Source organism: Embiotoca jacksoni, unplaced genomic scaffold (genome assembly GCF_022577435.1).
Source record: "Embiotoca jacksoni isolate LCO1_2020_lvr unplaced genomic scaffold, fEmbJac1.0.p SCAF_10, whole genome shotgun sequence".
NCBI lineage: Eukaryota > Metazoa > Chordata > Actinopteri > Embiotocidae > Embiotoca > Embiotoca jacksoni.
Genome location: NW_027185230.1, coordinates 15,651,327 through 15,662,069, shown reverse-complemented (window position 1 = coordinate 15,662,069; position 10,743 = coordinate 15,651,327). Strand labels below are relative to the sequence as shown.

Below are 10,743 nucleotides of genomic sequence, written 5' to 3'. Positions count from 1 at the left end.
CAGCTGTCATGCATTAAAAAAAAAATTAAAAAAAAATTGTTAAAACAATGTTTTCCTCATTAAAAGTCCATCTATTTTCATCCGACAACCTAAATACTGAATGTCAGTATTCTTACACTTTAAATTAAAGACAGAGCTCCTCAGGTCATTGCATGAATGCATTTATACGTATGTACTATCCTCAAGCTATACAGAATGGGGATTCTAATCAACATACAAAAATCGCAGTCACATGATACATATCAATCAGGACAGCCGGATGATAAGAAGTTCAATAGAGTTATGATGATAATGATGATTCATCACTCAAATAAAATATGAAAATCCCACATTTCCCTTCACTATGTGCCTGCTGTCAGAGTTTCTCAGGTGTAACCAGCTGGAGAAGGAGATGATCTCACCTCTCATACAGAGGAAACCCCGGAGGAGACTCTCCAACAGACAGCAGGGGAAGGCACAGAGGGCAGCAGCCTTACACAGGGGTTGAATATCATTTTTCAGCATTTAAAAACATTGTTTTGCAGACAGAGATGGCTTTCAGTCCCTGCATTTAAATTTAATTCTTCATGAGATGGTCACTAACGCTGATCACGAAGAGGAAAATAAGCCAAATGATTTCCTCAACACATCCAGAAGTGCCAAAAGAAGAAATCAAATGTACAGAGAAAAGATTGACTGACTGGATGTTTTTTGTTTTTTTTATTTATTTGATTTTATTATTTATTTCTTTGTTTATCTGATGACGCAAACTGGAGCAAGTATGGACAAGACGTGGGTGAGGTGATATGATTCACCGGGGAGACAGTGACACAAGGTTGTTGAAGAGTTTCAAGCTTGTGATGGATGTTTAAGGTTTGAGTCAATCGTTCTCTCTGGAGAAAAAGCTTTTAGCTGTTGCAGAGGAGGGGAGTCACATCTGAGAAATCCCACCAGGACAGATGTGTAAAGATTTAATGCTGAAGACGTAGATCAATACTATATACATATTAGGGCAGCAGAGTCCAGCAGAAGGCAGCTGATGATTATTCAAGTTGTCAAAGATTAAATGGCTTAATTTAAAAATCAACATGATTAAAAAAAAAAAAAAAAAAAAAAAAAAATTAGGAAAATGGTGCAGAAGAAGTACAATCATCTTTTAGCCAGTCCTATTCTGATGTTATTAATGCAATCCGGGAATCACAATGAAGCATGAAATACATGAGTCTGTCCACCAAAGGGCAGTGTCACATTTGTGCTTTGTCTAGGGGGGATAAGTAACGTGTCGAAGGTTTAGCCACCAAAAAACACTTGGTTAGGTTTAGGAAAAACATAGAAAACATAGAAAGACTGTTTTACTGTTCAGTAATTGTAAAATATATAATACGGTGTTAAACTGACAGAACATTGTTCACATAGATTATTATAAATTAGAATCGTTTACACTCATGTCTGTGGAAACTAACAGAAATGTCTTCTTCTTTTTTTTTTTTTTTTTCCCACGTTGATTTTCAACCATTTGAAATTTGAATCTGGCTCTTTTAATGACGTCATTTCGTTGCGCCTTCTTCTTCAGTTGTTGTTAGTAGAATCAGCACCATTATAGTATACAGATAATTGTGGCATTGGCAGTCATTTATTTGGATATGTCAGTAAAAAGGCCTTTTATATATATATATATTTTTTTTTTAATTAATTTCATATCTGTCCTTTGCAATTTTTATTTACAAACAGAAATGTTATTTCTATTTATTTTTCAATCTAAATAAATGGCCCTATTTTTGGATTCAACTCTTACATGGGTATGAATACAAAAGGATACTTCATTGTTTTCTGATTGAATTTGATTACCTATGTAATTTCACAGTAAAGACGGTTTAAATGTCCCATTTAACGCCCCATCATATTCAAATTATTCCCATTAAATGATTTTTAATCCAGCCCGTCCTGTCATTTAGCTCAGAAATAAATGTTTATTCCACGTCCATGTTGTGGTGCCACAGTGAAGAGGATAAGTAGCGCCCGTGTTTTTACCATTAGTATAATTGCAAGAGCTTCAGCTTGCAGGAAAAAGCTTGCATAAGCTTTTCTTCTAGATTCAGTTAGTGGTTGGACCTTCCCGCCGTGCCATCGCCGTCTCCATCTGGTGTCTGGAGCCACCGAGCTGCCTCCGAGCTCGACCCCTCCGCTGCACATCCCCGCACAGCTTGGTGCCTAAAAATGTAAAATGCCAAACAGAAACTAAAAGGAAATCTAACACAGCAGCGTGTCACTTATAGCTGTGCCTTTTCGGTTACTTTTTCTCTCGTCACGTCCTTATTCTTTTGTTTAAAGGTCGGGTTCTTAGAAACCTTAAAAATGCCAAATGCGTGACATTCTGTCTGATGCGATGATTAAAACATCCGTGGACTCGGCATTCAGTGAGAGCGGTGCTGGAAACTTAAGTACATTTTAAATGTACTTGAATTTCATTTTTGTATTTCCACTTAATGCTTCTTTACATTTCAATTTACAGGATACTTGTCAGAATAAGATTTTATATATAAAAAGCTACAATAAGCTTCTAAAATACAACATATTGTTGAGCAGTAACTTGCAATTTCTGACCTTTTTGGTGATAAGAGTTATTTTCTCTCAAAACATGTCATGGTTTTTTTTTTTTTTTTTCAAACAACTATTTAGAGGTAATGTAAAATTATCTAATATTTCCAACAACAAAAAAAGAAGCTGGGTAAAAAAAAGTGAAACCAGAGCTTAACTGCTGCCCCCTCGTGGAGATGACAAAGAACACCAGACATCTAGATATATAGCAGCTAATGTATCTTTATATCTCAACGTTTATACACAGAAATATAGGACAAATATTAATATCTATATCAAATAAATGCTGGAAACTTTTATAAATAAAAGTGCAGAGAAAAATATTTTGTCTGGACATTTTTCCCCTCACAGGATATTGTAGCTTCCAGGGAACCAAATATATTTACTATTATCACAAAATATTTTTTAAATAAACCGTCTTACATCAGTAGTGGAAATGCTCAAGTAAGAGTAGCAAATTCTAAAATGGTCCCCCGTTGAAACGATATCATCAGAGGACTATGATTACAGTCTCTGGTCCTGTGACTGATATATTAGATGATGTAATCATATTGTTATATAAATGTAAAAGTAATATTTTCCTGTGGTAACTATAACAGTCCAGTCGTTCTGTATCCAGACCCCGTAAAACAGTCGCAAGATAAAGCTGAGGGGTTGTGAAACAATTACCAAAGCAGGAAAGTATAAAAACAAAGCTGCACATTTTTTGACTCGCACTGTCCGAGAAGTTTAATTGGTGAATCTCCTTTTGAACTGCAAAACAACTCACAGACACTTGAAATGTGAAGAGATGAATGTGTGAGAGGGCTTAAAAGCAACAAAAAAAAGAAAAGAGGAGAACCATTGATTTAATCTGCTGTGTTGTATTGTATTTAATGAGCATATCATATGGTCCAGAGAAAATAGACATTGGTATGAAAGAGCATAATATGGAAATACTAAAGTCAAGTACTTCACTTCACTTAAGTACAGTATTGGAGTAAACTAGTTCCTCTCCTTCACTGCCTGCCCTACAGGGTGTCATACAGAAGCTGATGTGGCACTCCTAAATCCCAACATGATAATTTAATGAAAAAAAAAAAGGTGCCACAAAAATTCAACTGCCATTTAAAAAAAAGAAAAAAGAAGCCTTCAAGATGCGTCATTTGGAATTTCGAGAATAATATTTCTTGGTATCAAAATATTTTTCTGCAACCTTCGTGCAAAAATTGACAAGTACAGAAAACCCACCTGTTGTGAGACTGAATCATCTTTAATAATAACAAAAAATATCACTGTTTGGTAAACAAAAACATCACTCAAAAAAAAAAAATCTGATCAATGACTGGACGATTTGGAGAGCTGGATTTTTATTAATGAAGTTGAATTTTTGTTTTGAGACCAGTTTGGATTAAAAGATGAATTTGTGCAAGTACCTGGTTCGTAAACAGTTTAGGGAACATTTTACATTGTGTAGGTTCCTTAATTACTGTTTTAGTACTTTTTAAAAAGGCACATAAACTAAACATGTGATAACATACCACATGGCCTCTGCTGAGGTTTGGTTATTGGATGTGGAAATGTTTGGGACACGTTTGATGCATCAGCGGGATTTTAAGTACACGTCCAGTTTGGAACTTCATCTCGTTGCGTGTATGAATACAATCATTTCAGAGGTACTTATACTGCTAAAGGGCCACACCAGTGCTTTTTAGTTTAGCGTTTCACTAAAGCCGAGTCCAATAAAACTCCACGCCCGCCGCTTGTTAATTATAGTCTGGTAAACTTACACTCTCTAATATACATTCAGACAACTTTATACAACTGTTTTTGAAAGCCGTGTGGTTCTCCTTATTATAAATAGCAAATGTATAAAACAGTGTAATGTGTAATACAAATTACTCGCTCTTTGTTATTACAACTCCAATTTCACTTTTTAGAGTTTAATAACGACTTGAAGGTCTGATCCACCGTGTATTTATCAGCTACTGTAACTGAATCGTGCTAATTACACTGTTTGTTTGGTAACTTCACCTTATTTTCCTGTTGTCTTGAGGATGCATGTATTTATTTTACATACACGACTGGATTTACTCATGAAGATGATTGAAGATGGTTAATGTTTATGTTCTATCTGATAAATAATGAGTGTAGGACAATCTAAGAAACGAGCAGCTGTAGCCGTAATCATAACAACTATTTAAAGATAAATTCCTTAATTGTTTCCAAAAACTTTTAACGATTGGTTTGAGTTAATTTTTCTGGATGCAGTTCACATGAAATTACCATAAATGTCTTTTTTTTTTTTTTTTTTTTTTTTTAAACCTGTGAAATTTGAATTATCCGAGCTTGTTACATTACATTTAGCGGACGCTTTTATCCAAAGCGACTTACAATAAGTGCATTTCAACCATGAGGGTACAAAACCCAGAACAACAAGAATCAATTGTACCACCATGCCACTATTTGTTAGAGTTATTTATCATATTAGAGTATTACACGGTAAGCCACAGTCAGATCCTTCAGGCACTTACTTATTACATAAGCATTAATTAGAGGCCCACCAAGTGTACCTTAGTTTATTTGAATCAGTCTGCTCCCTCTGTGCTGACTGTGGCCACAGCTGTAACATGGTAAGGTCCTTCTCTGAGGTAAGTCTTCATGCGCAGGTAATGTTGGCTGCCCAGTATCTCTGCTGCTGTTGACGAACCAGCAAGCGTCCCCACCAGTTGAAACTTGCCATCTTTGGCCTCCTTCGTCTGACCCGTTGAACGATCCAAAATGAACTCCATGAAACCGGGCGTGCTCATCATCAACTTCTGACCCCACGGCTGATCGGCAATGGCCTGGAAAGAAAAACACCCTTAGTCATCCTCTGATAAAGAAAATAATTGTATTGCAGCAATGCTTGTGGTATTTGTTTTGGTTGAAATCATACAAAAAAATAAAAAATGAAATTTTTTAATATCAAAGGCAGTTGTTCAGTTTTAAAAGGTTGTCAAAAGGTCAGTAACAGTGAGGACAGACTTACTGTGAATATTCGCAGAGCACTGCAGTGCAGCTCTGGAAACGGCTGAGTGATGATGTTGCGGATCATGTCCATGGGTTCGTTGGATAAAAGTTGGAACCAGGACTCTGTCAGGGCCAAAAGGTCTTCTGTCTGCTGCTCTGGCTGCAATCAAAAAAAGTGGAAATTCATAAATTAAGTTGTATCGGCGGCAATTTGAGACAAAAAAACAAAACAACCTTCACTTTACGGTGTGATTGTTCTTTATGGGGCAACACAAATATACCAGTAGGGTGAGAAGTTGTGATATGGCGTCCAAGCTGCGCACTCTGAGATTTGTAGCTCCAAGACTGCCATGCTTGCTCATTCTTAACAACACAGCCTTGAACTTTTTTCCTGAAAACACACAAAATAATTCATAAAGACCTCAGTTATAATTACAACTAATGAAATAAAAACATCCTACACGTGATAAACTGCAGGAAAACCTTTGCATACATTACAAAGAACAGAGCAACTTGACAACCGAGCAGAATTAATTTTTTTAAATTTGTATCCTACGTCCAGATATCTAAAACTAACCTGTTTTCTGCAGGATCTGCTTCCCCTCCACGGTAGATCCAAGTAATCCCAAAGTGTCCAGGGCGACCCCGATCATCGCAGGGTCCGGATCCAGAGCCATCTCAAACACCTTGTCCAGGAAGGCTGGGTAAGTTTCACAAACCTGCTGCGGGCTCTCCATGATGGCCAGGTTCCCAAAGAACTTCACCAAACCTACAGCAGTGACATTCAACAGCGTACAGGGCTGATTAATGCAGCATTTTATGACAATAGTCTTTAATTCATGGCAGAATTTGGAGTCGATTTTAGGCGAGACTCACCAGGAAGGTAGAGGGAGGAGAGAGGGTCAGTTTCTGCTCCTCTGATCATGTTGGAGAGCTTATCCATTATACCTTGCTGGGACAAGTGCTGCCGGCCATGCGGACTGTGGGCAAGAGCGGTCACCATCTCTATAGCTGTGGCCCTGCATGAAAAGGATATAATAAACCCAAATTAACAGCATGACAGAAGAGTAAAGACACAGAGGGCGTCACGGGGTGAGATGGTGAGAGCAAAAAAATAAATAAATAATAAAACGTAACTGCAGCTACTAATTAATACGTTTTCACACACTGTATCAAATGTTCCTACCTGATCAATATGTCATCTCCTGTCAGTTCACTGAGCAGCTGAGAAATGAGGCTGCTGTTGGCACAGTAACCGAGAGAGATGGGAGACACAGATGAGATTTCCACCAGCAGCTGTAAACAAAAACAAAAACAAGGAACAAGTGTGACTTCTTTAAAAAAAAATCGTCACTATAAACTCTTACATTTGTTTCAGTACGACGTGTTGGGAGCATAAAATGGTGAAATGACGACGGAGAAAATGTGTGTTGCCGTTTCCATGGAAACGCGCGAATTAAAAATGATTACCATCCACTACGAAGGTTACACTGCTTGACTATAGGATAATAATGATTGATCACAATAATTTATGATAAACACAAGTTAACATGCGTCACAGCGTTTATTGATTCTGTCAAAAATAAAATGCACACCTCGTATATTCTGTATCTGATGATGTCACTCGTGGCCATCACGTCCTTGATGGCGTTGAGCAGGTCGCTCTGGAACAGTTTGTCTAACCCAGGTTTGGAGTGACTCAGTTTAGACAGCGACTGAACCGCCTGCAGGAGATAAAACAGTTACTGCACACACACACATATTATGAATTCATTCACAACTGTCATTTCAGTAATTCGTTCACATTCACCTGTTTGGCCACCGACATCTCCTCCCCGATGCAGTGGATCACCCCTCGGAGGATATCGTGGTTGTTGAGGATTTCCGTGACGGCGTCCGGGTGCTCCACCACTCGACCGATCTGACGGAGGGAAAACGGGAGCAGCCGACAGACAATCGTTTGATGATCCCCGGGGTCGACCTCTTGTACAAAAGGTTCGTACGGGTGCGAACAGCTTTCTTTACCTGCATCAAGGCCAGAATCTTCACGGTTTCTTTAGGATGAGTCAACCCGCCCTGCAGCTCCACTCTGTAGTTCTGGACCACGTTGACGGGGCTGAGGGCCATTAGGATGCGTTCAAGGATGTCCACGCACAGCTCCACCTGCTCCCTGTTGAAAACGCAGCTCACACTGAAAACCTGCAAAGCTTTTTTTTTGTTTTTTTTTAATTGCTGCAACTAACAGTCATGATCATGAAGAATGCATCTACTGAGTCTTTTTCTCATTTCATCAAATCTCATTTGGGATATAAAACAAATGGAAAAATGTGTCAAGTGCGGGGTTACGCAACAGGACAGGTGTCGCTGCCCTCACCTGCTCTGCTTTGTTTTCATGGTTTAGCATTGTAGCCACTTAGCTTCCTAACAACTACCTCAGGTTAAACGCATCCTTTTTTTGTTTTGTTTTTGTAGCCAACTGTTATCGACAAGGATTACCACACTTTAATGACTCATCAGTTTACAGTCACCACTTTGGGTAAAACAGTGAAGACGCGATGCACTGAACCGGACCAAACCTCTCATTGGAGTCCAGCAGAGAGAAAATCACATCGAAACGCTGCCCGCTCACAGAGTCCCTCAAAGCGCTGACGGGTATCGACAACAGAGCTGTTTTTAAGCTCTGCAGCTCCTCTATCGGGTCTTCGACGCCGGAGATCTCCGCCAGTAAACTCCCGATGGAAGCAGCCATGGCTTCCGGTGTTTGCGGAAACCCCGAAGTATCCGCCTAAATCGTCAAACGTGACTTCTTCACTTGCGATTGATTGCGGTTAACATGCAACTTTGTGGCGCATTACCGCCACCTGCTGGCCTGAGTGGGAGGCGCCACGACCTCAAATACTGAAAGCCTTTTTCCTATTTCTTGGCATTAATTAATAATGTCTGAATTATCTTACCATGGCCTTACTCCTCGTTTATGTCTCGCATTTCTGTTTACCACAAATAATATAAATAAATCTGCATGTAACACCTGTTTTTGAGGTTATTTTCTAGCATATATTCTAACACTTGTGTTCTTTGCATAATCAACTATTCTGAATGTTTCTAGAAAGCAGCTGTTGTAATATTAAGAAGTTCTGTTAAGATGATCTCACTTTTTTGTGGAAAACCCCTTTAGGATACAACTTATTATTCAAAGAAGTACTTTTAAAACATGCCTAAAAGGTGAATATCTAACATTCTTTGGTATGATTAGACCTTCCAGGTGTCATTAATGTTGTATGCAGGATACACTCCTCTTAATGAAGCACTGACTTGGGGTTAAGGGTGCAGGATTACACCTGGGTAGAGTTTCATGAAAGTGGAAACCCTGTCTGTCATCTTGTGTTGAAAAGCAGACTACAGCTGGAGGTGCTCTGGTCCCCTGCGACAAATAAACAGAGAAATAACAAGGCGATTGAAGCAGATGCCATGCAGGTAAAATGTTGACTCTTTGCAGCTTATGAATTTTAATACAAGTTCTATTGGATACCTTTAAGGTAATTCGTACTCTCTTTTTACACTCCAGTGCTCTCTGTGCAAACTGCGTACCCACCAGTGGTGCTTCCTCCTCTTCAATGTGATGCTCTTTCACGCCTTGCTGTTTGGTGCAGACTTTGTCGAGGAGTACCTCCTGCAGCCCACGGCTGGGGTTTACACTGATGGCGTGGTCGTTGGTGTGAGGGAGAAAGCGAGAAAACTGGACCTGAGCAACGCCAGGGAGAACGTGTCCCAGGCCTACCCGATCACGAACCCTGACGCCTGCAGAAACACCGACCTCTTCCTCCTCTCTCTTGTCTTCAGCTCTCCAGCGAATGTCACCCAAAGAGACGCAGTCAGGAGGACATGGGCCAACCAGACACTCATCCAAGGCTTTCCGGTGAGGATACTGTTCTTCTTAGGATCAACTCAGACTTCCGCTGCCCAAGAAGCCCTCGTGAGAGAGTCTGACCACCACGGCGATATGGTCCAGGCTCGTGCGGCGGCCGACTCATCCCTCCACAGCCCAACAGAGAGGACAGTGCTGGCTCTCCGCTGGGTCATCATCTTCTGTCCTTTGGCACGCTTTGTTCTGCTGACCAAAGAGTCTGTGTTTGTCAACCTCCCTGCTATTGGCGGCTACCTGCTCGGGTTACACAGGCACCCTGAGGACCTCTATCTCGGCAGGGTGATCCAGAGAGACTCCCCCGACAGGGATCCCAACAGCCCCGGCTACCTTCCCCCGGCCCTCTACCCTGACAAGTACCTGCCCGAATACTGTGACGGGACGGCTTATGTCCTGTCCCAGGATGTGGTCCGTAAAGTGTACGTAGCCTCTGCAGCCGTCCGTGCACCTGTGCCAGCCGATGTTTTTGTGGGCCTTTGTGCTCAGAAGTCCGGCGTTGCACCGACACACAGCGCCAGGTTCTCAGGGGAGAAACACATCCGCTACAACACCTGCTGTTACCGCTACCTGTTCAGCTCAGCCAGGACGGGGAGCCGTGAACTGGACCGAGTGTGGGCAGACCTGGGACAAAAGGGAGGGACGTGTTCACTGTTACAGACCTACTACGGCCTGGTGACCTGCAAGGCTCTGACATACCTGGATAAACTGTCCTTCCTCAACTCCCCGAGACAAACTGACTCGTATGGTTAATTGATAGTGTGGGGTTAAGAAAAAGTGTAGTAGGTTTTTGTTCTTCTGCAGATGTTGTTCAATTTGGGAGTAATATAGTTCCAGTCTGTCATATGTCAGGAACAACTAAATGACCAAAGTATTCTATAACTATCCATAATTTATTGTGTACATAATGTAAAAAAAAATAGGTAAGAACATGGAAAAACAGACGAGAGAAAGAAAAATAAGAGCATATACCAAAAAATATTTGGTCAGACGTGTAAATTAAATTGCAGTGTAAATCTAGATTGTAATGGAGAACTGTAAGCGTCAGCAGAGGAAGCAGGACTTTGTGAATTTTGCATTTGAAATTGCCTTAAAAGTTACCCTTGTGGGATCAATAAAGTATATCTATCTATCTATCTATCTATCTATCTATCTATCTATCTATCTATCTATCTATCTATCTATCTATCTATCTATCTATCTATCTATCTATCTATCTATCTATCTGAGTACCTCAATAAAATCCAGTTGTCATT

General features: G+C 40.2%; 2 protein-coding genes across 2 annotated transcripts; one reads left to right on the top strand and one right to left on the bottom strand.

Moving 5' to 3' along the window:
* Nucleotides 1-3,424: 3,424 nt before the first annotated feature.
* Nucleotides 3,425-8,342, bottom strand: psmd5 (proteasome 26S subunit, non-ATPase 5). The gene is made up of 10 exons (XM_069169366.1): nt 8,145-8,342; nt 7,594-7,738; nt 7,379-7,489; nt 7,164-7,292; nt 6,755-6,864; nt 6,445-6,587; nt 6,146-6,337; nt 5,850-5,959; nt 5,588-5,728; nt 3,425-5,402 (listed from the first exon to the last, which is right to left on the bottom strand). Exons 1-10 carry the CDS (start codon nt 8,315-8,317, stop codon nt 5,145-5,147), a joined length of 1,512 nt encoding a protein of 503 aa, XP_069025467.1. The 5' UTR covers nt 8,318-8,342; the 3' UTR covers nt 3,425-5,144.
* Nucleotides 8,343-9,160: 818 nt separating this feature from the next.
* LOC138204593 (beta-1,3-galactosyltransferase 9) lies at nt 9,161-10,643 on the top strand. The gene has a single exon (XM_069159932.1). The coding sequence runs from the start codon at nt 9,188-9,190 to the stop codon at nt 10,238-10,240; it is 1,053 nt and encodes a 350-aa protein (XP_069016033.1). The 5' UTR covers nt 9,161-9,187; the 3' UTR covers nt 10,241-10,643.
* Nucleotides 10,644-10,743: the final 100 nt, after the last annotated feature.

Coding starts and splice junctions, on each gene's coding strand:
- psmd5 (XM_069169366.1), bottom strand. CDS start 8,317: ATGGCTGCTTCCATCGGGAGTTTACTGGCGGAGATCTCCGGCGTCGAA. Junction 6,338..6,444: donor CTCCTCCCTCTACCTTCCTG/GTGAGTCTCGCC, acceptor TCACTGCTGTAG/GTTTGGTGAAGTTCTTTGGG. Junction 5,729..5,849: donor CACAACTTCTCACCCTACTG/GTATATTTGTGT, acceptor TTTTGATTGCAG/CCAGAGCAGCAGACAGAAGA.
- LOC138204593 (XM_069159932.1), top strand. CDS start 9,188: ATGCTCTTTCACGCCTTGCTGTTTGGTGCAGACTTTGTCGAGGAGTAC.